This window comes from Chiloscyllium punctatum, chromosome 7 (assembly GCF_047496795.1).
Source record: "Chiloscyllium punctatum isolate Juve2018m chromosome 7, sChiPun1.3, whole genome shotgun sequence".
Classification (NCBI taxonomy): domain Eukaryota; kingdom Metazoa; phylum Chordata; class Chondrichthyes; order Orectolobiformes; family Hemiscylliidae; genus Chiloscyllium; species Chiloscyllium punctatum.
Window position 1 is genome coordinate 133,664,672 of NC_092745.1, and position 26,807 is coordinate 133,691,478.

General features: G+C 44.9%; 1 protein-coding gene across 1 annotated transcript in view; it reads right to left on the reverse strand.

Moving 5' to 3' along the window:
* erich3 (glutamate-rich 3) overlaps positions 1–26,807 on the reverse strand; it is a 116,980-nt gene that overhangs the window by 69,875 nt on the left and 20,298 nt on the right. Inside the window, exons 2-6 of the mRNA XM_072574893.1 lie at positions 23,685–23,778; positions 16,171–16,296; positions 4,309–4,380; positions 3,389–3,502; positions 1,535–1,663 (exon numbers count right to left, since the gene is read on the reverse strand). Coding sequence (XP_072430994.1) covers positions 1,535–1,663; positions 3,389–3,502; positions 4,309–4,380; positions 16,171–16,296; positions 23,685–23,778 — 535 coding nt within the window. The remainder of the gene's footprint in view (positions 1–1,534; positions 1,664–3,388; positions 3,503–4,308; positions 4,381–16,170; positions 16,297–23,684; positions 23,779–26,807) is intronic.

Consider the following 26,807-nt stretch of genomic DNA (forward strand, 5'->3'; position numbering starts at 1 on the left):
TCTATTCACCTGTAGTCAAACCTTCCTCAACAACCTTCATTTCTGTAACTGTGATGCACTCTCTGATTAGCAATGCTACACCCCCTCCTCTTTTTCCACCCTCCCTGTTCTTTTTAAACGTTCTAAACCCTGGAACATCAAGCAACCATTCCTGCCCTAGAGAAACCAACGTTATGGCCACAACATCATAGACCCAAGTACTGATCCATGCTCCGTGTTCGTCAAATATAGAACGGTTCTCTACAGTACAGGCCCTTTGGCCCACGACGTTGTGCCAAGATATTATCTTAATCTAAGATAATCTAACCGACACACCCCTCAATACACAAGCATCCATGTGCTTGTCTAGCAGTCGCTTAAATCTCCCTAATTTCTCTGACTCTATCACTACCGCTGGCAGTGTATTCCACGTGCCCACCACTCTCTGTGGAAAGAACCTAACTCTGACATCTCCCCTAAACCTTCCTCCAATCATCTTAAAATTATGCCCCCTCATGATAACCATTTCTGCCCTGGGGAAAACTCTCTGGCTATCTTCTCTATCTCTGCCTCTCATTACCTTGTACACCTCTATCAAGTCACCTCTCTTCCTTCTTCTCTCCAATGTGAAAAGCCCTAGCTCCCTCAACCTCTCTTCATAAGATACACCCTCCAGTCCAGGCAGCATCCTGGGAAATCTCCTCTGCACCCTCTCTAAAGCACCTACATCTTTTCTATAACTGAACATAACATTCCAAGTGTGGTCTCACCAGGGCTTTATAGAGCTGCAGCAAAACCTCACGGCTTTAAAATTCAATTCTCCCCGTCAATGAAAGCCAAAACACCATATGCTTTCTTAACAACCTGATCAACTTGGGTGGCAACTTTGAGGGATTTACGTACATGGACCCCAAGATCCCTCTGTTCCTCCACACTGCCAAGAGTCCTGTCTTTAACCCCATATTTAGCATTCAAACTCGACCTTCCAAAATGAATCACTTCACATTTATCCAGGTTGAACTCCATCTGCCACTTCTCAGCCCAGCTCTGTATCCTGTCAATGTCATGTTGTAGCCTGCAACACCACCACAAACTTACTATACTAACCCACCCTTCCACTTCTTCATCCAAGTCATTTATAAAAACTACAAAGAGCAGAGGGCCAAGAACAGACCCCTGCGGGACACCACTGATCACCAACCCAGCACAACTCGCTGTCTTCTTTTGGCTAGCCAATTCCATATTCAGACAGCCTAATTTCCCTGTATCCCATACCTCCTAACTTACTGTGGAGAACCTTATCAAATGCCTTACTGTAAACCATATACATCACACATCCACTGCTCGACCTTCATCAACGTGTCTCGACACATCTTCATAGCAGAATGATCTGTACTGTCCTTTTGGAGACAATCCTGATAGGCCACAGAATTTGCCCTTTCAGACCCAGTGCATAAGTGTCACTGCTATAGTCAATATTCGGAGGAACTGAAAGCGTCCTATTAACAAATAATTTCCTTTAAACCATCAATTCCCCCTGTGCAATTAAACTTACAGATGCTGAGGAATCGGAGTGTTCCACATCTGGCCTCGAGACATTCCAGTGACAATTGCGAGGAAAAACTGGGGGATGAGGGGAGAGGAACGGGACGATATCTTCATCAAACCTTCTGGCTCGTTCAACCTTTCAACAACAACAAATTATATTTAGAGCTCTAATGGCTAAAAACTTTCCACATTGCTTCATAGAAACAATTAGCAAAGGAAATTTGATAAGTGGAAACATGGGAAATATGAGCAGGAGCAAGCTATTCAGCCCCTTAGCCTATTCCACTATTCAACTGGATAATGGCTCATCAGTTACCTCAACACCCATTTACACCTGTACTCCTCGGTTTATCTCTACAGTCTTTACAGTTCAGAAACCTATCCTTTCAGGGGGTTGGTGAAAAATGGCAGGCGGTGTAGGGAGGGTAGTAGTAGGAAGATGGACAGAGGAGCTGGGAGGGAGAGGAAGGTGGTCATGGAGGGGTTTAAAAACAAGGATGAGACTTCTAAAATTGAGACATTTTTCAACCAATGTAGGTCGGTATCCACGGAGGGCAATGGGTGAATTGGATTTAGTTGTTTGTAAAGGCATTGGCTGAACATTTTTGTGGAGGGCAGAATTCAGAAGATAAGCCAGGACTGCGCTGGAATCGTTAGGTCAAGAGGTAACAAAGACAAGGAGTTTCAAAAGAAGAGGTGGGATCTGATTGAAAGTCTCAGAATGCTGGGAGGCCTGGGCAGAGTAGACATGGAAAAGATGTTTCCACCAGTTGGAGAGACTAGGACCCGAGGGCACAGCCTCAGAGTGAAGAGACGATCCTTTAGAACTGAAATAAGGAGATGGTGAATCTGTGGAACTCATTGCTACAGACGGTTGTGGAGGCCAACTTATTGAATGCATTTAAAACAGAGATGGATAGTCAAGAACCAAAAGAACTGCAAATACTGTAAATCAGAAATCGCTGGAAAAGCTCAGCAGGTCTGGCAACATCTATGGAGAGAACTCAGAATTAATGTTTCAGGTCAAGTTCTGAGGAAAGGTCACTGGACCCAAAACATTAACTCTGATTTCTCTCCACAGATGCTGCCAGACCTACTGAGCTTTTCCAGCAATTTCTGTTTTTGTTATGAGTAAGTTCTTGATTGGTAGGGGTATCAAAGGTTACAGGGAGAAGGCAGGAAAATGGTTGAGAAACAGATCAGCCATGATTGAATGGCAGGACAGACTGAATGGCCTGAATGGCTCCCTTTTCTGATTGCCTTATTGGGTATGCATGAAGATTTTAGCAGACAAGCAGGTACAAAAGCAAAGTTAGGGGAAACATTGCTAAGATGGCAACAGGTGGACTTGGTGATGACATGATTGTGTGGTTTGGGGTTAATATAGGTGAAAATATGGTCTTGAGGTTGTAAACAGGTTAATTAATTGGTCAGACATGCTTAGGCAACATGCAAAAACATTTTGACACTGTGAGTAGTTACGATTTCAAATGCAGTACCTGCGAATCTGGTGGAAGCAGATTCAATCAATGTAGTGAAAAGAGAATAAGACTGTTCCGTGAAATGGAAGAATGTGCAGGGGCATGGGATGTGATGCAATGGGCTGGGTTGGACAGCAAGGGCAGGTGGTGGCCTAACAGTAATGTCAGTGGACTATTAATCCAGAACCCAGGATATTGTTTTAGGACATGATTTGAATTCCATCATGGCAGATGGGAAAATTTGAATTCATTAAGATCTGGGAGAAGTAGCATATCTAATGATCACCATATAACCACTGTCAATTGTTGTAAACATCCATCTAGTTCACTAACGTCCTTCAGAGAAGGAAACTTTAGGGAAGGAAATCTGCCATCCTTACCTGGTCTGGCCTACATGTGACTCCAGACCCACAGCAACATGGTTGACTCTTAGCTACCCTTTGGGCACTTAGGGACGGGCAATAAATGCTGGCCCAGCCAGCGACACCCATATCCTGTGAATGAATATAAAAAAAAGGCACTATATGAATTGGTCAAACAGGGAGCTGGTGTAATGCGATGGATTGTAAGGTCCCCTTCTGGGCTGTGATAGTCCTGAGATTTAGCCTCAGAACATTACAGGGAGAGGGATGGGTTCAGTGGCAAAGGAATGGAATTTACAGTAAGGTGAAAACTGAAAACAATATTGTTGATGAGGGGTTTCAGACAGAGAAAATCGGGAGAAAGCATTTCCAATAACAGGAGAAACAGTGACCAGAGGGACACAGACTGAAGGCAATTGGTGAAAGACACAGAAAGAGAGAGATGAAGAGAATTGTTTTCACTAAGCCCATTGTTGTGATCTCGAACTAGCTGTTTGAAAGGGCAATAGAAACAGATTTAATAACAACCACCAGAAAGGTTTTGGGGAAATAGGCAAGTGACAAATGTGGACAAGGTTTCAGGGAAAGAACAGAGAAGTTTGAATATTTGGAAAACATTTTCAGAGAGCTGGTTCAGGAACGTTATACTTCAGTGTGGTCAGATTCTAGGTGCTCAGCTGCTGCTGGAACTGAGGGCACAAGGTCAGCGGACAAACAGGATACTCTGCACAATCCCAGGAAGTACTTGTATGAACCCAGAGGGAAGAGAGAAACACAGACCGGGGCTTGATGGCAAAATTGAAGGGAGAAGCTGTAGTAAGGTGATGGGGTGGAGATCAAATAGACTGAGAGAGCATTCTCAAACATAGAACACTCCCCTTAACCAACCATAAAGCTAACATGACAAACTACAAAGTAGTACAGAAAAACATTGGAACCTTTATCCTTTGGACACGTTCTCTCCTGGCAAAATCCTCCAACCTCTTCCTGATTTCAAGTTGGTGGTGCCGCTGGGGACAACAGAGGAGACAAAATTCATTAAGAACCGAGGCAAGAATTTTTCACACTGTTCTCTAAGGCATTAAACGGCAAAAAAAAATAAAATTTTCATTTATAAAAGATAAAGAGAAAAGTTCTATTCTAAGTACTTTTCACACTTTCAGGATATCCAAGAGTACTTCACAGACAACAAAGAAACGTGAGGTCTGGACATTGAAATTTGGGAAATGCAGCTTCAAATTACACTCAGCAGACAACGAAATACTGACTCAACTATTTGTTTTTGATGTGATGTTGGTTGAAAGACAAATATTGCCTGGGACTTTGTGATGAGCTCCCTGATCACTGAAATTGTGCTACGAGATCTTTAACTTGAAATGTGTGCTTAATGTCTCATCCAAAAGGCAGCAGCCCTGAATAAGGGAGGTTATGTTAAAGCTGCAGATCAGACCACGCCTCGGTACCTATGAATAGGTCTGGTCCCTACCTTACATAATGGACATGATCAGACTGGAGAGAGGTAATAGGAGATTAATGAGGATGCTGCCAGGATTACAGAATTTTTATTCTGAGAAAGGATTAGACAGCTGGGATTGTTGTCTGTAGAACACAGGAGATTAAGGGGGGATCAACTGAGGAGTTTAAAGCAATGAGTGGGTCAAAGAAAGTGGATAGGAAGGTGCCCCCATTGTCAGAAAGGTCATGAAACATTGGCAGAGGATGACAGCAATTGGGAAGAGGATGACAGGGGAGTTGAGGAGGAATGCTTGCACCAAGAATTTAGTGGGAATTAGAAACCCACTCCATAAAAGGGTAGGAGAGGCAGAAATCCTCAGCAGATTTAAATAAAAAGACTTGATCGGGCACATACAGGACCACGACCTTATATAACCTGCAGTGCAACAGACAGTGAAGCAGAATGGAACTGCTGTTTGTGGCCATCTCGGAAACAATGGCTGAATGCCTTGGCTGATTCCATATTTCTGAGGAACTGAGGGCATTGTTGCTAAGATGACACAAAGGGAGGTGGAGGGACAGGTAGGGTTGAGGAAGCATGGAGGCTGCAGGAGGACATGGACAGGATAGAAAAAAGGCATAGAAATAGCAGATGGAATACAATGTGGGAAAGTATGAGGTTGTACACTTTAGTAGGAAGGATAGAGGCAGAGACAATTTTCTAAAATATACTATTTTATAAATCTGAAGCACAAAGGGCCTGGGTGGGGCGTGCCCGAGTTCAGAGTCCTCTTAAGGTTAACATCCAGGATCAGTTGGTGGTTAGGAAGGTAAATGCAATATTAAAATTCATTTCAAGAGGGCTAGAATACAAGAGCAGTGACACACTTCTCAGGCTGTATAAGGCTCTGTGAGCCATATTTGGGATACTGACAATAGTTTTGGGCCCGTCTCTTGGAAAGGGTAAGAAGGTAAGAAGCAGGAGGAGGAGTAGGCCATCCGGCCCATCGAGCCTCCTTCTCCATTCAATAAAGTCACGGCCGATCTTTCCATGGACTCAGCTCCACTGACCTGCCTGCTCACCATAACCCTCAATTTCTTTACTGTTCAAAAATGTATCTTTGCCTTAAAACCATTCAACGAGGTAACCTCAACTGTTTCGCTGGGCGGGGAATTCCACAGATTCACAATCCCTGGGAGTAGTAGTTTCTCCTCAATTCAGTCCGAAATCTGCTCTCCCTTATTTTGAGGTTATACCCCCTAGTTCCAGTATCATCCCCAGTGAAAACAAGCTCCCTGCTTCTATCTTATCTAGTCCCTTCATTTTTTTATGTTTCTATAAGATTCCCCCCTCATTCTCTAAACTCAAATAAGTATTGTCCCAGTCTACTCAACCTCTCCTCATAAGCCAACCCCCCTCAACTCTGGAATCAACCCAGTGAACTCCCCTGCACCCCCTCCAGTGCCAGGACATCCTTTCTCAAGTAAGGAGAACAAAACTGTAGACAGTATTCCAGGTGTGGCCTCACCAGCACCTTATACAGTTGTAGCAAAACCTCCCTATTTTTAAACTCCATCCCTCTAACAATGAAGGACAATATTCTACTTGCTGTCTTCATGACCTGCTGCACCTGCAAGCCAACTTTTTGTGATTCATGCACAAGGACACCCAGGCCCCTCTGCTCAGCAGCATGCTGCAATTTTTCACCATTTAAATAATAGCCAATTTTGCTGTTATTCTGACTAAAATGGATGACCTCACGTTTACCAATATTGCATTCCATCTGTCAGACCCTTGCCCACTCACTATCTATATCCCTCCGCAAACCTAGTGTCCTCTGCACACTTTGCTCTAACACTCATCTTCATGCTATCTGTTAACAGTGACACACTACATTAGGCTCCCAACTCCAAGGCATCCATGTAAATTGGTGTGTCAGCATTGGACGGAATCAAGAGAAGAGTAATTAGAATGATGCCGGGTTGAAGAACTTATCATCCAAGGAGGGATTGAAGACTTTAGGTCTGTACTTAATCGATGGGGAAGTGGGGAATCAGATTGAGACTTACAGAATACTGTGACGCACCGATAGAGTGAACATGGAGAGACGTTTCCATTAGTAGAAAAGATTAGGACCCAAGGGCACAAAATTAGGTGAAGGGACGGCCCTTTAGAACCAAAATGAGAAGGAATTTCTTCAGAGGGTCGTTAGCCTGTGAAATCTGTAACCGCATAGAGCTGTGGAGGCCAAGTCATTGCACATATTTAAGACAGAGATTGATGGGTTTTCCATTGGTGAGGGGATCAAGGGTTATGGGGAGAAGGCAGGAAAATGGGGTTGAGAAACATATCAGCCCTGATCAAATGGCGGAACAGACTCAAAGGGCCGAATAGCCTAATTCTGCAGCTGTATGTTATGGTCTCAGATCTGAAACTCCATCACCGATCCTCCGACAGTGCAGCACTCCCTCAGTGTCAACCTTCTAACTGTGCAGCACTCCCTCAGTACTGACTCTCCAACAGTACAGCACTTCTTCAGTACTGACTGTCTGACAGTGCGGCATTCTCTCTGTACTGATCTTCTTACAGTGGGGCACTCTCTCAGTACTAACCTCTCAAACCCTCAAACTAACTCTCAAAATAAATGTGAGATGGGAGAAATTGATCTGTTTGATTGACAGCCAAGATTCATCCATGGATAACTAAGAATCCATTTGCGTTCCAATTGGCTGAGAGGTCTTGAATAATTTGTGAGACGAGGGGTAGAGTTGGGCTCAGGGAGTTGAAGACAGGCAGTCTTCTGAAGAAACCCTCCAAAAACCCAAACGGAGTTGGAATGAAGCAACAGCAGCTGGCTGTTCACCCACATGAATCCATTCTGTCATTGTATGAGAACACGCCTTGGTCTGTGACCCAACTCCATATCGCCACTTTTTCCCAATTTCCAAACTAGATGACACTGTTTCTTTCTATTCATCTCATTATTCCCACTATAACTGTGAAATTAATTTTGCATTCAATCTTCTACAATCCTGAGAAAAACCACCGTCGTGTGTGTAAAGTCTCCCTGTAATTTTAAACCTGGAATCAGGTAGAGTTGTAGTTAATTCAATTTGCACTCCTCCCGTGACTAATAGATTTTTTTCCTAAGGTGTAATGCCAGAAGTGTGCTCCCAGAAGTTCTGAGAGAGTAGTTTAACCAGGGTTTTGTATAACATGACCTCAATCCCCTTATATTTTTCATTTCTCTTGTTGCATCTCGTGGCATGAGGAAAGCAAAGCATGTACTTACATTGGTTTCTATTTCTGGTTTCTCCTGGAACAGGTAACCAGCCTGTTTCCACAGTCTACCGCCTTTTCTTTTGTGTGCTAGTGCCTGATCGGGAAGGTGTGTGTGCTCTGAATCATGTAAGATTCTCCTGCTCTGGTTGCTGTCAGTAGTGTGTGCTGAAAGGATCTGAAGGTAGATTCTCCACCCACCTGACCACGTTATGAATGCATCTGGTCTTTCATGTCCCGGAGTGGGACTTGAACCAGTATCATTTGGCTCAGAGGTCAGGAGGCGATGTCACTCCTCTCCCCCTTGCTGCTTGGCAGTGCAGCTTGTCAGAATGTTGGTCCCTAGCTCCTGCTGCTCAGCCAGTAACCTAACCAGGTCAACCATTTCCCTCAATTCCATCAGGTTCAACTTTGGCTCACATGTAGGATTTTATCAAATATCTTCTGCAAGTCCAAACATATAACACCCACAGACCTTCTCCTGTCTGTCACTCAAACTTCATCAGTCATGATTGACTCTGGACAAATCCATGCCAGCTCTCATGGACTGATTGAAAATGTCCAACAGGTTCAATTGCTTCACTCTGCATCATACACTACAATTTCCCACCCACACAATGTACGAAATGCCCAGTTTAGAATTTGCCGGTTTCCCTCGCTCATTCTCTCTTAAATAGTGAAGTGAAACCCTCAATTCTCTGACCTTCAGGAACCATTCCTGAGCAGAGATTACAGATGGGGCATCAGCAATGTCCTCATCTGCTTTTTTATCGCGGTTAACTGGTATGATCCGTGGGACAGAGAGATTGTCTCATGAGCAAAGGTTAAACACACGGAGAATCTAATTCTGGGAGTAGAGAAGAATGAGTGGGGATCTCAGTGAAATACAGATTTGTAACGGCTTCACAGGGTGACTGCTGAGAGGATGTTTCCCTCATGGGAATTTCCAGAACCAAAGGGCATAGGCTCAGAATAAGGTTCCCCATGGGAGACTGATTAGCAAGGTTAGATCTCATGGAAAACAGGGAGAACTAGGCATTTGGATACAGAACTGGCTCAAAGGTAGAAGACAGAGGGTGGTGGTGGAAGGTTGTTTTTCAGACTGGCGCGTCCTGTGACCAGTGGAGTGCCACAAGGCCCTCTACTTTTTGTCATTTACATAAATTATTTGGATGCGAGCGTAAGAGGTACAGTTAGTAAGTTTGCAGATGACACCAAAATTGGAGGTGCAGTGGACAGCGAAGAGGGTTACCTCAGATTACAACAGGATCTGGACCAGATGGGCCAATGGGCTGAGAAGTGGCAGATGGAGTTTACTTCAGATAAATGCAAGGTGCTGCATTTTGAGAAAGCAAATCTTAGCAGGACTTTTACACTTAATGGTAAGGTCCTAGGGAGTGTGCTGAACAAAGAGACCTTGGAGTGCAGGTTCATAGCTCCTTGAAAGTGGAATCGCAGGTAGATAGGATAGTGAAGAAGGCGTTTGGTATGCTTTCCTTTATTGGTCAGGGTACTGAGTACAGGAGTTGGGAGGTCATGTTGCGGCTGTGCAGGACATTGGTTAGGCCACTGTTGGAATATTGCGTGCAATTCTGGTCTCCTTCCTATCGGAAAGATGTTGTGAAACTTGAAAGAGTTCAGAAAAGATTTACAAGGATGTTGCCAGGGTTGGAGGATTTGAGCTACAGGGAGAGGTTGAACAGGCTGGGGCTGTTTTCCCTGGAGCGTCGGAGGCTGAGGGGTGACCTTATAGAGGTTTACAAAATTATGAGGGGCATGGATAGGGTAAACGGACAAAGTCTTTTCCCTGGGGTCGGGGAGTCCAGAACTAGAGGGCATAGGTTTAGGGTGAAAAGGGAAAGATTAAAAGAGACCTAAGGGGCAGCTTTTTCACGCAGAGGGTGGTACGTGTATGGAATAAGCTGCCAGAAGATGTGGTGGAGGCTGGTACGATTGCAACATTTAAGAGGCATTTGGATGGGTATATGAATAGGAAGGGTTTTGGAGGGATATAGGCCGGGTGCTGGCAGGTGGGACTAGATTGGGTTGGGATATCTGGTCGGCATGGACGGGTTGGACCGAAGGGTCTGTTTCCATGCTTTACATCGCTATGACTCTAAGACTCTAAAAGGGCACCAATTTAAGACTGAGATGAGAAGGAATTTCTCCTGTCAGAGGGTTGAATGTCTTTGGAACTCCTTGGCACAGAGAGATGAGGGGGCAGAGCTCTTGTGTATATTGAAAGTTGAGACAAGTAGATTCATGACCAGTAAGGGAATAATCAGAACAGCAAACATTACAGTGTAGTACAGGCCCTTCGGCCCTCAATGTTGCTCCAACCTGTGAAACCAACCTGAAGCCCAACTAACCTACACCATTCCATTTTCATCCAGATGTTTATCCAATGACCATAAAGACCATAAATGCCCTTAAAGTTGGTGAGTCTACTACTGTTGCAGGCAGGGCGTTCCATGCCCCTACTACTCTCTGAGTAAAGAAACTACCCCTGACATCTGTCCTATATCTATTCACCCCTCAAATTAAAGCTCTATCCCCTCATGCTAGCCATCACCAGCTGAGAAAAAAAAGGCTCTCCCTATCCACACTATCTAACCCTCTGATTATCTTCTATGTCTCTATTAAGTCACCTCTCAACCACCTTCTCTCGAACGAAAACAGCCTCAAGTCCCTCAGCCTTTCCTCGTAAGACCTTCCCTCCAGACCAGGCAACATCCTGGTAAATCTTCTCTGAACCCTTTCCAAAGCTTCCACATCCTTCCTATAATGCGGTGACCAGAACTGTACACAATACTCCAAGTGCGGCCACACCAGAGTTTTGTACAGCTGCAACATGACCTCATAGCTCCAAAACGCAATCCCGCTACCAATAAAAGCTAACACACCATATGCCTTCTTAACAACTCTATCAACCTGGGTGGCAACTTTCAGGGATCTTTGTACCTGGACACCGAGGTCTCTCTCCATCTACACTACCAAGAATCTTACCATTAGCCCAGTATTCTGCGCTCCTGTTACTCCTTCCAAGGTGAATCACCTCTCAATTTTCCACATTAAACTCCATTTGCCACCTCTCAGCCCAGCCTTGCAGCTTATCTATAGCCCTCTGTAACCTGCAACATTTTTCTGCACTGTCCACAACTCCACCGTCTTTAGCATCATCTGCAAATTTACTAACCCATCCTTCTATGCCCACATCCAGATCATTTATAAAAATGACAAACAGCAGTGGCCCCAAAACAGACCCTTGCAGTACCCCACCAGTAACTCAACTCCAGAATGAACATTTCCCAACAACCACCACCATCTGTCTTCTTTCATATTGCCAATTCCTGACCCAAACCGCTAAATCACCCTCAATCCTATGCTTCTGGGTTTTCTACAACAGCCTACTATTGGGAATCTTATCAAACTCCTTCCTGAAATCCATATCAACCGCTTTACCCTCATCCACCTGTTTGCTCACTTTCTCAAAGAACTCAGTAAGGTTTGTAAGGCACGACCTACCCTTCACAAAACTGTTTGACTATCCCTAACCAACTTATTCCTCTCTAGAAGATTAGAAATCCTATCTCTTATAACCTTTTCCAACACTTTACCCACAACCAAAGTAAGGCTCACTGGTCTATAATTACCAGGGTTGTCTCTACTCCCCTTCTTGAACAAGGGGACAACATTTGCTATCCTCCAGTCTTCTGGCACTGTTCCTGTAGACAATGGCGACATAACGATCAAAGCCAAAGGCTCAGCAATCTCCTCCTTCGCTTCCCAGAGAATCCCAGGATGAATTCCATCCAGCCCAGGGGATTTATCTATTTTCACACTTTGCAGAATTTCTAACACCTGCTCGTGAAACTCAATCCCATCTAGTCTAGTAGCCTGTATCTCAGTATTCTCCTTGACAACATTGTCTTTTTCTAGTGTGAATGCTGATGTAAAATTTTCATTTAGCGCTTCTCCTATCTCTTCAGATTCCATGCACAACTTCCCTTGACAGGCCCTCATCTTACTGCAGTCATTCTTTAGGGCTTTCCTTGATCCTGGTGGTAAAAACAATAACTGCAGATGTGTCCCCTCCTGGTCCTTCTTAGCTCTCTCTTTAGCTCCTTCCTTGCTAACTCGTAACTCTCAAGTGCCCTAACTGAGCTTTCAAGTCTCACTTTCACATAAGCCTCCTTCTTCCTCTTGACAAGAGATCTAACTTCTTTAGTAAACCATGATTTCCTTGCTCAACATTTTCTTCCTGCCTGACAGGTACATACTTATCAAGGGCACACAGTAGGTGTTTCTTGAACAAGCTCCATATTTTAATTGCGTCCATCCCCTGCAGTTTCCTTCCCCATCCTATACATCCTAAATCTTTTCTAATCACATCATAACTGCCTTTCTCCCAGCTATAACCCTTGCCCTGTGGTATATACCTCTCCCTGTCCATTGCTAACATAAATGTAACTGAATTGTGGTCATGATCACCAAAGTGCTCACCTACCTCCAAGTCTAACACCTGGCCAGGTTCATTACCCAGTACCAAATCCAATGTGGCCTCGCCCCTTGTTGGCCTGTCTACATACTGTGTCAGGAAACTCTCCTGCACACACTGGACAAGAACTGACCCATCTAAAGTACTCGAACTATAGTATTCTCCGTCAGTATTTGGAAAGTTGAAGTCCCCCATAACAACTACTGTGTTACTCTCGCTCCTATCGGGAATTATCTTTGCAATCCTATCCTCTACATCTCTGGAACTATTTGGAGGCCTATAGAAAATTCCCAACAGGGTGACCTCTCCTTTCCTGTTTCTAACCTCAGCCCACACTACCTCAGTAGGCAAGTCCTCAAACGTTCTTTCTGCCACCGTAATACTGTCCCTGACTAAAATGTCACACCACCCCCTCTTTTCCCACCTTTCCTTTTCTTACTAAAACATCTAAATCCCAGAACCTGCAACAACCATCCCTGTCCCTACTCAATCCATGTCTCCGAAATGGCCACAATGTCGAAGTCCCAGGTACCAACCCATGCTGCACATTCACCCACCTTATTCCGGATGCTCCTGTCGTTGAAATAGACACACTTCAAACCAACTTCTGTGACCTTGAAATCTTATTCGTGACCTCACTACTCTCAACCTCCTGGACACTGGAAATGTAATTCAGGTTCCCATCCCCATGCTGAATTAGTTTAAACCCTCCTGAAGAGCATTAGCAAACCTCTTCCCCCTCTGGTTCAGGTGAAGACCATCCAGGTTTTGTGTTTTTTTTACAGGTCCCACCTACTCCAGAATGAGCCCCAATTATCCAGCTATCTGAATCCCTCCCTCCTGCACTATCCCAACTCCCCTCTCTCTCTCCTCACTTTGCTAGCATGTGGCACGAGTAACAAATCAGAGATAATAACTCTGTTTGTCTAGCTCTAAGCTTCCATCCTAGCTCCCTGAATTTCTACCTTAAATCCCCACCCCTTTTCCTATCTACGTCATTGATGCCTTTGACTTGGGGCGTCTCCCCCTCAAGGATCCTGAAAACATGATCCGAGACATCACAGACCCTGGTACCTGGGAGGCAATACACCAACCGTGAGTCTCTCTCGTTCCCACAGAACCTCCTATCTGTCTCCCGAACTATAGAGTCCCCAATGACTAATGCTCTGCTCCTCTCCATTCCCTTCAGAGCAACAGGGACAGACTCTGTGCCCCATTGTTTACCCTGGGAAGCCCCACACCCCAACAGTATCCAAAACAGTATAATTATTGTTATGGGGAACAGCCACAGGGGATCCCTGCACTGTCTGCCTGTTCCCTTCCGTCCCCGACTGTAATGCATCTGCCTTTTTCTTGTACCTGAGGTGTGACTACCTCCCTGAGACTCCTCTCAATTACCCCCTTCGCCTCCCGAATGATCCGTAGTTCATCCAGCTCCAGTTCCCTAACACGGTTTTCACGGAGCTGGAGTTGGGTGCACTTCCCACAGATGAAGTCAGCAGGAACCCTGTGGTGACCCTTACCTCCCACACTCTACAGAAGAAGCATACAATTGACCTAACAGCCATACCCACTATCCTAAATTCCCAAAGAGACTACTGAAAAAACTAGGAACCTCACCAAATCGGTGCACGGAACCTTTTTTTTTGGTTGGAGGAAAAGGATGGTGCGAGACACTACCTAAGTAGTGTTCAGGTAAAGCAACTGCCTAAATATATTGCCTCATTTGCTCAGCATCCTGTGTCTGCTCCTGCTCAGTGTGTGCTCTGCCTACGCATGGGCTAAGCTTTTATAGGATTTACTTACCTTCCCAGCAGCCCCCAGTCCTCAATCTCACCGCTCCTGCTGCTAAAAGGGAGGCAGGAAAGTGGGTGTGATGAATGTGGGATCAGCCAGACTCCTACTGTAGAGCAAGCTCGAGGGGCTGAATGATTTATTTCTTATGATCTATTGGTCTTTTAAAACCATAGGTTTACCATCTGGTTTCTGGGGATGTCAATCTTTCGTGCTATTAATTTCAAATTTTGGTGAGCTTCATGCCTTGATTCAATAATAGTGTTCTTTACAAATCTAGTAAGCTGACCTTTTCTTGTACAGAAAACATTGAGGAAAATAATTACTCAGTACGTCTACCATTACTGTATTCAGTTTTTTGCCACTGAATTTTCAAAAAACCCACATTTCTCCTGCTGTTCATTTACCTAACATAATCTGACAAAGATTTTGTATGGATTTTGACATCCCTCACAGGTTTCTTTTCCTGTTCTATTTCTGCAGCTCTGATTATATATTTTTTCACCCTTTGCTCTGATGTGCAATTATGCCTATCCAGAAAGATCTGCTCCTTTTTTGTGCCTTTTGGTTTGTGTTTTTTGATTTACTTTCACATTACCATCTATCTCTTTAGCTGCACAAAGCTGTTTTTTGGCAGGGAAAGCATTTGCTCTCGAGGGATACAAACTGATTCTGTGTGACATTAAATTCTCTACAGCCTATTCCTTTTTTCAACACCTCATACAGACTTTCTGCTGTTTTGCCAAGGAACAGATTTACCCAGTTTACTGAAGACACTAGCTGCCTTATCCTCGCTCAATTAAACTGAACTTTTTTTAAGCTGGTTCTCCCTTTCAAACATAATATCAAAACAATGTTACGTCATGATTTCTGTTAGATGAATATTAATCCACCATTACATTGTTAACTAAATCTGGGTCATTACTCCTTATTAAACGGCACAGTGGCTCAGTGGTAAACACTGCAGCCTCACAGCACCAGGGTCCCAGGTTCAATTCCAGCCTCAGGCAACTGTCTGTGTGGAGTTTGCACATTCTCCCAGTGTCTGTGTGGGTTTCATCCCACAATCCAAAGATGTGCAGGTCAGATGAATTGGCCACGTTAAATTGCCCATACTGTCAGATGCATTAGCCAGAGGGAAATGAGTCTGGGATGGGTTACTCTTCAAAGGGTCGGTGTGGACTTGTTGGGCTGAAGGGCCTGTTTCCATACTGAAGGGAACCGAATCTAGTCTAAGCAGAGTGGCACAAGTGGTTCAGGTCTGGGATCGACTGCCTGGAAACGTGGTGGAGGCAGGGGCAACTGAAACACTCAAGAGTGCATCAGATCATTATCTGAATTGAAACAATGAGCAAGGGACAGGGAGAAGGCAGGCAAATGATACTCGGTTGTAATGTTCATGTGACAGCTGGTGTAGACAGGATAGGCTAAAGGGTCTCCTTCTGAATTGTAACAGTATTGTGATTCTGTCCCTTGTTGTCTCTAGAGCATACTTTTGCAGAATGTAATTCAGGTATAACTGCCAGTGGTGGAGCATTACAATGTAATGGTGGATTACATAGAGACTAGAATTGGAGAAGTGCAATTTGGAAGGTTGTGGGCTGAGTAAAATTACAGACAAAAGGAGGAGTGAGGTATCGAGGGGAATCTGACCATGAGGATCAGAAGTTGCACATCAAAGCTTTGCTGAACTAGAAGCAAATGTATAATGGATAAGAGTGGTTGCTGGTTGCTGAGTCCTGGGCCGCAGTTAGTAGCATGTTGCTTCTGTACCTCCATTTCGAGGACCTTGTGGAATATAGCCTGGGCCAAACTCTCCCGCACATACTTCTGATGGTCTTTTCGAACTACGTTGAGACGATATTCCTTCTCCGACACTATCCTTCCATTCTTTGTGACCTGCACAGGAAAGCACTGATTTTAAAAAAACATTATCCAGCAACATCTACAATCAATTACTTTAAATTGTTTTATGCAATCAGAGAGTTCGGATTGTTAATGTTAAACTTATTTCAACTTATATAGCGATTACAACATAGAATCAAGCTCTTCAACCCATCACTTTGTATAAAGCATAAATACTCTCGCAAAGTTCCTCCTGCATCCTAGGTTCCTTACCCTATCAACACATCTCGCAATTCCTTTTCTCCCCGTCATGTGATTATCCAGTTACCCTCTAAATGTATCGACATGATTCACTTTGACCACTCACTGTGCAGTTGAGTTCCACATTCACCCCACTCTCTGGGGCAAGGGGTTCCCCTTTCATTTTCTATAGATCAGCAACTTTAGCAGGGTAAAGTTCAGACAATAATGGTTTTCCATTTCAAACCCCCTATATCAGTCTCAAGTGCTTTGTTTCCCTTTCACTGGGGACATCTTGCACAGCTGTATTTACTTTCTCTACACCTGCCATCCTACACCACTCTTTGGAGAATCTTTGCCTAAACGCACAAATTCAGCAGAAACTGGATAGAGGCTGCTGTAATTTCACTTCCTTCTAATTTGTGTATAATTTGGGCTCCAGGTTCTACTTAATTGGAGATGTGTGGAGAGTGGAATGAGTTCCAGAGAAATGTGCGGTTTTGGACCAAAAGGTTCTCAAAACTCTCCCCCAGTAAGGGGGGGGTTCACTCCTAAAGTGTGGGGTTGTTGTACACTCCGAGGGCTGGAGAGAGTGAAATGATTCACAATAAAGGACAAAACGCACAGTGGGAAATTAGTTGCTTCAGCTCTAAGGTGTGACCACTGACCAGAACCTGAACTGTAAGTTCTGTGGCTATAACAACCAAAGGCTGGGAATCTTGCAGTGAGCAATGCATCTCCAGAATCTCCAATGCCTGTCCAATATCTACAAGACATAACTCAGAGTGTACCAGAACAAACTCCCCTTCCTTACCTTGATGAGTGCAGTTGCTTGATGAAGTAGTCCATATGATTGGCACCACATATCCACACTTTCATTGTCTCTGCTGCTGCTGGTCAGTATCAGCTGTGTAGACACACTGCAGGAATTCCCCAAGAGTCTCACCAAAAGCACCTTCCAAACTCATGACCTCTAATACCCAGAAAGACAAGGGCAGCAGGTACCACTGCCTGCAACCTCAAGCGACTCACTATCCAAACTTAAAAACATACCACCATCCCTCACACCCTCCCAAACTGCATTATACACCCACCTCTAACACATGGACAGCAGCAGCAATTCAAGGCAGCAGTACACTGCCTCTTTCTCAACAGCAACAAAGGATGAGCAACAAACGCTGGCCAGTGATGCCCGTGAATAAATAAAGATGAAATATGCTGAAGAAGCTTGCTTCTTCACGACAAATCTTAGAGTCATAAAGGTGTACAGCATGGAAACAGACTCTTCAGTCCAACCCGTCCATGCCGACCAGATATTCTAACCCAATCTGGTCCCACCTGCCAGCACCCAGCCCATATCCCTCCAAACCCTTCCTATTCATATACCCATCTAGAGACCTTTTAAATGTTGTAATTGTACCAGCCTCCACCACTTCCTCTGGCAACTCATTCCATACACGTACCACCCTCTGAATTAAAAAGTAGCCCCCTAGGTCTCTTTTATATCTTTCCCCTCGCACCTTAAACCTATGTCCTCTAGTTCTGGACTCCCCCACCCCAGGAAAACAGTGCGTCTATTTATCCTATCCATGAGCCTCATAATTTTATAAACCTCTATAAGGTCACCCCTCAGCCTCTGACATTGCAGGAAAAACAGAGTAACCCTGAGGGTGAACAGCAGGATAAATCCAAAAGATGTGCAGGTTAGGTGAATTGGCCATGCTAAACTGCCCATAGTGTTAGGTGCATTAGTCAGAGGGGAAATGGTTCTGGGTGGGTTACTCTTTGGATGGTCAGTGTGGACAGGTTGGGCCAATGGGCCTGTTTTCACATTGTAGGGAATCTAATCTAATCAAATTAAATACCTGAGAAGGGGGGTCAGTCAGAGTGGCCCTTGGCGTAAACAGCAGGATAAATACCTGGGGGGGGCGGTGGTGTGAGAGTCAGTCACAGGTCCTATTTTGGTCGTGGGTAGGACTCCAGGATGATGTGTTGCTTTCCTGGTTCCAGGGCCGAGGATGCTTCTGAGCAGGCGCAGGATATTCTGAAGGGGGAGGCCCTCCTGGGCCAAATGCCAGTGAGACCAGGAATTGGAAGATAAGAAAAGAACAAAGAACAAAGAAAACTTACAGCCCAGGAACAGGCCCTTTGGCCCTCCAAGCCTGAGCAGATCCAAATGTACTGTCTAAACCTGTCGGTCAATTCCTAAGCTTCTGTATCCCTCTGCTCCCCACCTACTCATGCATCTGTCCAGACACACCCTAAATACAGTGCCTGCCTCGACCACCTCTGCTGGCAACGTGTTCCAAAAGCCCACCACCCTCTGCATGAAATAGTACAGTTAAATACGTGGCAAAAGAGCTGGGAGGCTTTCAGGTATGTGGATCACTGGAATGTTTTCTGGGGCAGGTGGAACCTAAACAGGGAGGATGGGTTGCACCTAAACTGGAGGGCAATATCCTGGCAGGGAGGTTTACCAGTGCCATTCAGGAGGGTTTTCACTAGTGTGGCAGGGGGGTGGGATCCAGTGAGGTAGGTCAGCAAGTGAAATGACCCAGAAAGAGCCCGAGGTTAAGGCCAGTACGATTAAGAGGAAGAACAGACAGGGGAGGTTCCTGAACACAGCACACCAGCAGGCTGAAGTGTGTGTGTCTTGGTCAAGTCACATAACTGGAAAGCGGGACATAACACTAGCGCTTCACCAGAGGCTCACTGATGACGTTACCTAGCATGGTGACGAGACATCTGAAAACCAACCTTCCAGTTCAGTGAGCAAACTTACAACCAGAGGATTTAGAAGTTTCAGGCAAGATAGAGAGGGCTGTAACGGAGGTGGGGGAATGGGAGAATATCCCAGCTGTACTGAGGGAGGACACCTTGGAGGGCTCTCCCAGCAAGGCCATATGGGTGCAGCAGGGGAATAGGAAGGTGCTATCACTTTGATGGGATTGTACTACAGGCCTCCCAACAGCCAGCCGGTGAGAGGGGAACGGATATACGGACAGATTATGGAAAAATGTGAAAACAAATTGGTTAGTAATTTTACCTCTCCCTATATTTACTGAGACTTGCTTAATGCCAGGGTCTTGGATGCGGGAGAATTTGTGAGGTATGTCCAGGATGGTGCTTTGAAATAATATGTAAATTGTCCAACCAGGGAAGAGGCTGTACTCAACCTGGTATTAGGGAATGAGCCCAGTCAGGTGATCAAAGTTTCAATGGGGGAGCATTTCGGTAACAGTGACCATAATTCTATAAATTTTAAGTTAATTATGGATAAGGATAACAGTAGCCCTCAGGTGAACATACTAAATTGAGGAGAGGCTAACTATCACAATATTTGGCAAGAACTGGAGAATGTAGATTAGGACAGCTGTTTGAAGGAAAATCCACATCTGGCATGTGGAATCGCCCAGTGTTTAGAGTTCAGACCAGCACATCCCTGTGAAAATGAAGGATAAGGATGGCAAGATTTGGGAACCTTGGATGGAGAGCTCAAAAAGAAAAAGGAGGCATACATAGGTTTAGGAAACTGAAGACAGACAGAGCAGGGGATAACTCAACAAAGAATTAGGAGGGCTAAAAAGTCTTTGGGAAACAGGACTAAGGAAAATCCCAAGGTGCTTTATATATACATAAAAGAGCAAGAGGGTGGCTCTGGAAAGAGTAGGACCACTCAAGGACCAAGGAGGGAATTTATGTGCACAGCCAGAGGAAGTTAAAAATGTTACAGGAAGGACAGAAAGGGAGGCAAGACAGGAGGGGGAGTGGTGTTTTTGATCAGGGATAGCGTTACAGCTGTACTGAGGGAGGATATTCTGGAAATACATCCAGGGAAGTTATTTGGGTTGAAATGAGAAATAAGAAAGGGATGATCACCTTATTGGGATTGTATTATAGACCCTCTAATAGTCAGAGGGAAATTGAGAAACAAATTTGTAAGGAGATCTCAGTTATCTATAAGAATAATAGGGTGGTTATGGTAGGGGATTTTAACTTTCCAAATATAGACTGGGTCTGCCATAGTGTTAAGGGTTTAGATGGAGAGGAATTTGTTAAGTGTGTACAAGACAATTTTCTGATTCAGTATGTGGATGTACCTACTAGAGAAGGTGCAAAACCTGACCTACTCTTGGGAAATAAGGCAGGGCAGGTGACTGAGGTGTCAGTGGGGGAGCACTTTGGGGCCAGCGACCATAATTCTATTAGTTTTAAAATAGTGATGGAAAAGGAGAGACCAGATCTAAAAGTTGAAGTCCTAAATTGGAGAAAGGCCAATTTTGATGGTATTAGGCAAGAACTTTCAAAAGCTGATTGGGGGCAGATGTTCGCAGGTAAAGGGACGACTAGAAAATGGGAAGCCTTCAGAAATGAGATAACAAGAATCCAGAGAAAGTATATTCCTGTCAGGGTGAAAGGGAAGGTTGGTAGGTATAGGGAATGCTGGATGACTAAAGAAATTGAAGGTTTGGTTAAGAAAAAGGAGGAAGCATATGTAAGGTACAGACAGGATAGATTGAGTGAAGCCTTTGAAGATTATAAAGGAAGTAGGAGTACACTTAAGAGGAAAACCAAGAGGGCAAAAAGGGGATGTGTGATAGCTTTGGCAAATAGAATTAAGGACAATCCAAAGGGTTTTTACAAATACATTAAGGACAAAAGGATAACTAGGGAGAAAATGGGGCCCTGCAAAAAAGTATTTTGCATCAGTGTTTACTGTAGAAAAGGATATGAAAGATATAGAATGTAGGGAATAGATGGTGACATCTTAAAAAATACCCATATTACAGAGGAGGAGTGTTGGATGTCTTGAAACACTTAAAAATTGGTAAATCCCAGGACCTGATCAGGTGTACCCTAGAACTCTGTCAGAAGCTAGGAAAGTGATTGCTGGGCCTCTTACTGTGACATTTTGTATTATCGATAGTCACAGGTGAGGTGCTGAAGACTGGAGGCTGGCTAACGTGGTGCCACTGTTGATGAAGGGCGGTAAAGACAAGCCAGGGAACTATAGACCGGTGAGCCTGACCTCGGTGGTGGGCAAGTTTTGGAGGGAATCCTGAGGGACAGGATGTACATGTATTTGGAAAGGCAAGGACTGATTCAGGATAGTCAACATGGCTTTGTGCGTGGGAAATCATGTCTCACAAACTTGATTGAGTTTTTTGAAGAAGTAACAAAGACAATTGATGAGGGCAGAGCAGTAGATGTGATCTATATGGACTTTAGTAAGGCATTCGACAAGGTTCCCCATGGGAGACTGATTAGCAAGGTTAGATCTCATGGAATAAAGGGAGAACTAGCCATTTGGATACAGAACTGGCTCAAAGGTAGAAGACAGAGGGTGGTGGTGGAGGGTTGTTTTTCAGACTGGAGGCCTGTGACCAGTGGAGTGCCACAAGGATCTGTGTTGGGTCCACTACTTTTCATCATTTATATAAATGATTTGGATGCGAACATAAGAGGGACAGTTAGTAAGTTTGCAGATGACAGCAAAGTTGGAGGTGTAGTGGACAGCGAAGGAGGTTACCTCAGACTACAATCTTGATCAGATGGGCAAATGGGCTGAGAAGTGGCAGATGGTGTTTAATTTAGATACACGTGAGATGCTACATTTTGGGAAAGCAAAATGGTAAGGTCCTAGGGAGTGTTGCTGAACAAAGAGACCTTGGAGTGCAGGTTCATAGCTCCTTGAAAGTGGAGATGCAGGTAGATAGGATAGTGAAGGCAGTGTTTGGGATACTTTCCTTTATTGGTCAGAGTATTGAGTACAGGAGTTGGGAGGTCATGTTGCGGCTGTACAGGACATTGATTAGCCCACTGTTGGAATATTGCGTGCAATTCTGGTCTCCTTCCTATTGGAAAGATGTTGTGAAACTTGAAAGGGTTCAGAAAAGATTTACAAGGATGTTGCCAGGGTTGGAGGATCTGAGCTATAGGGAGAGGCTGAACAGGCTGGGGCTGTTTTCCCTGGAACGTCAGAGGCTGAGGGGTGACCTTATAGAGGTTTACAAAATTATGAGGGGCATGGATAGGATAAATAGACAAAGTCTTTTCCCTGGGGTGGGGAAGTCCAGAAGTGGAGGGCATAGGTTTAGAGTGAGAGGGGAAAGATATAAAAGAGACCTACGGGGCAACTTTTTCACACAGAGGGTGGTATGTGTATGGAATGAGCTGCCAGAGGAAGTGGTGGAGGCTGGTACAATTGCAACATTTAAAAGGCATCTGATGGGTATATGAATAGGAAGGGTTTGGAAGGATGTGGGCCGGGTGCTGGCAGGTGGGACTAGATTGGGTTAAGATATCCGGTTGGCATCGATGAGTTGGAACAAAGGGTCTGTTTCCATGTTGTACATCTCTATGACTCTAAGAGGGTGAAGTCCTCAAAGAACATTTTGCATCAGTATTCACCGAGGAGGATATGCTGGATGGTGAGTCTTAGGAGGAGTATATTGATTTTTTTTTTGGGCATATCAATATAAAAAGAGATGGAGGCATACAGCATTTTGAAAAGCATTAAATGAGTCAAGTCCCCAGGGCCTGATGGGATGTATTCCAGAATGCAGAAGGAGAAAGGGAGGAAATTGCTAGAGCCTTGTATGAAATAGTTGTGTCCTCTTTAATCACAGGAAAGGTCCCAGAGATCTAGAGAATAATCAATGCTGTTCCTGAATTTAAGAAGGGCAACAGGGATAAGCTGGGAAATTACAGGCTGGTCAGATTCTTAGGGATAGGACTGACTCACATTTGGGAAATATAGACAGGTGCATGGCAGGTGCAGTAAAGGTTGGAGACTAGCGGGATTGGGCTACATCAGGGCCCAGTAATTTGTGCCAGGGACTCTAGGGGGCCCACTGTGGTTGGGTTGGGGATGGGAGTGGGGGTCTTGGCCAGGAGAACCACTTTGGCCCTAACATCGGGTGGCTCGGCATACATCGGCATGCGCCTTTAATCAGTGTGTTTTGGGGGACTAGGCTTCCGAGTTGTGAAAGTAAAATGAATTCCATTGGTTGCTGCGATTTGTCAATAACTCCATTATTGTTGGATCACATGACAGTCAGGATGTAAGGAAGTGACTGACATGGATCCAGGCTTTTTCCCATGAATCTGTTTGTTGATAATTAGTGTTGGGGGAGGGGGACCATTCAGAGCCGGGAGGAAGATGAAAGAAGCAGCCAACAGTGAGGATATTTGACACTCACCAATCCAGCTCGCTGGAGATGTCTCCGAACCCTTGTGTTATTGAAATATCCTGTCAAGTGTTTGTCTGTGAGGCTGTTGTAGGTAGCCAGAGGTCTGTAAGACAATATATTGCAGTGTTAGGCTTTTGAAATCACCCAGGGTGCCATTTGTAGCATAACCAATAAACAGCACTTCCTTCACCAGTGACTCAGTAGCTGCAGCATGTACTATTACCAAAATGCACCGCAGTAATTCATGAAGGCTGCTTCGACAACGGCTTCCAAACCCATGACCTCTAGATGAACAAGGCAGCAGGTACATGGGAACACCACTCCCTGCAATTCCTCTCCAAGCCACTCACCATCTTAACTTGGGAAGGTACTGCTGTTCCTTTAGTATTGCTGAATCAAAATCCTAGGATCCCCATCCTAACAGAACTGCTGGTGTCCCAATATCCCAAGGACTGCAGCAATTCAGAAGGCAACCCACTTGTACAAGGGCAGCTAGGGGTGAGCAATAAATACCAGCCTAGCCAGCGATGCCCACATCCAATGCATGAATAAAAATAACCAACTTCTCTAACTGCAGTGTACCAGCGCTCTGATGAAGGGTCACAAACCTGAAACATTAACTCTGTTTCCCTCTGCAATGTTGTTGCCAGACCTGTATGTATAGAACTGCAGGAGATGAGTGAGGTCCTCAATGAATATTTCTCCTCTGTGTTTACCATGGAGAAAGACATGAAGACTTAGTGGTGATATCTTGGAGACAGTCCATATCACAGTAGACATGGTGTTGGATGTATTAGAACGTATGAAGGTTGATAAATCTTCTGGTCCTGACCAGATATATCCAAGAACACTGTAAGAGGCTACAGAAGAAATTGCAGGGGCCCTGGCTGATATTTTTACGTCAACGTGAGCCACTGGTGAAGTCCCGGAAGACTGGAGGGTAGTGAATGTTGTACCCTTATTCAGGAAGTGCTGCAAATAAAAACCTGGGAATTACAGACCAGTAAGTCTAACATCTGTGGTGGGTGAGTTACTTGAGAAGATTGTGAGATAAGATATACAAGCATTTGGAAAGACAGGGTTCGATTAGGAGTAGTCAGCATGGCTTTGTGAGTGGGAGATCATGTCTCACAAATTTGTTAGAGCTCTTTGAAGTGACCAAGAAGGTTGATCAGGGCAGGATGGTAGACATAGTCTATATGAAATTCAGTAAGGCTTTTGATAAGGTTCCATATGGTAGGCTGCCCTGGAAAGTTAGATCGCATGGAATCCAGGGGGAGCTGGCAAAATGGACTAATGGTAGGAAGCTGAAAAATGTGTTGCTGGAAAAGCGCAGGACTGGCAGCATCCAAGGAGCAGGAGAATCAACGTTTCGGGCATAAGCCCTTCTTCAGGGATGAGGAGGGTGTGCCAAGCAGGCTAAGATAAAAGGGAGGGACTTGGGGGAGGGGCATTGGGAATGCAATAGGTGGAAGGAGGTTAAGGTGAGGGTGATAGGCCGGAGAGGGGGTGGGGGCGGAGAGGTTGGGAAGAAGATTGCAGGTCAAGAAGGCGGTGCTGAGTCTGAGGGTTGGGACTGAGATAAGGTGGGGGGAGGGGAAATGAGGAAGCTGGAGAAATCTGCATTCATCCCGTGTGGTTGGAGGGTTCCTAGGCAGAAAATGAGACGCTCTTCCTCCAGGCGTCGTGTTGCCATCGTCTGGCGATGGAGGAGGCCAAGTACCTGCATGTCATTGGTGGAGTGGGAGGGGGAGTTAAAGGGTTCAGCCACGGGCGGTTGGGTTGGTTGGTCCTGGTGTCCCAGAGGTGTTCTCTGAAACATTCCACAAGTAGGCGGCCTGTCTCCCCAATGTAGAGGAAGCAGAGCTTATTGGTGGAAGGATGCTTGTTGGACTGGAGGCCGGTGACTAGTGGAATGCCTCAGGGGTCAGTGCTGGGCCCATTGCTGGTTGTTATCTATATCAATGACTTGGATGAGAATGTACAAGGCATGATTAGTAAGTTTGCTGATGACACTAAAATAGGAGGTATTATTGACAGTGAGGAAGGTTATCAGAAATTGCAGCAGGACCTTGATCAGCTGGGGGAGTGGGCCAAGAAATGGCAAATGGAGTTTAATAATTGTTAAGTGTGAGGTCTTGCATTTTCAAAACTTCCATGGTGAATGGTAGGGCCTTAAGGAGTGTCGTGGAACAGAGGGACCTTGGAGCTCAGGTGCACAGATCTCTGAAAGTGGAGTCCCAGGTAGACAGGGCAGTGAAGAAGGCTTTTGACACACTGACCTTCATCAGTCAGGGCACTGAGTATAGAAGTTGGGAAATTATGTTACAGTCGTACAGGGCGTTGGTGTGGCCGCACTTGGACATTGTGTTCAGTTTTGGTCACCTTGCTATAGGAAGGATGTTATTAAACTGGAAAGAGTGCAAAAGAAATTTACAAGGACGTTGCTAGGACTCAACCATCTGGGTTATAGGGAGAGGTTGGACAAGCCACGACTTTTTTTTTAAAGAGCGTAGGAGACTGAGGGGGATCTTATAGAAGTGTGTAAAATCATGAGAGGCCTGGATAGGGTGGATGCACTCAGTCTTTTGCCCAGGGTTTGGGAATCAAGGACTAGAGGGCATTAGTTTAAAGTTAGAGGAATAAGGATAAAAGCAACCCGGAGGGGCAACTTTTTTTACATGGAGGGTGGGACGCCAATGGAATGAGCTGCCAGTGGAAGTGGTTGAGGAGGGTACATTAACAACATTTAAAAGGCATTTGAACAAATACATGGATAGGAAAGGATTAGAAGGATATGGGCAAAGTGCAGGGAAATGGGGTCAGAGTGGATGGACATTGACCAGTTAGAGCCAAAGGGCCTGTAGCTGTGCTGAAGGACTCTCTGACTACGACCTGTTAGGATTTGCAGCTTTTTCTGAATTTGCAAAATAAAACAGTTCCTTGTTCTGCTGCAAGAGGGAAGCAGTGTTATTTATCACATTTTAGACAGATTATCACCCATGATGATACACAAAGAACAGGAAGTTAAAGAGATCCGATCAGTACCCTTCCACCCGACAGTAAAACCATGACTGGACCTCCTCCTTCTTGACCAAAACACGTCCTGCTCTGCATTTGCTGACCACAGTT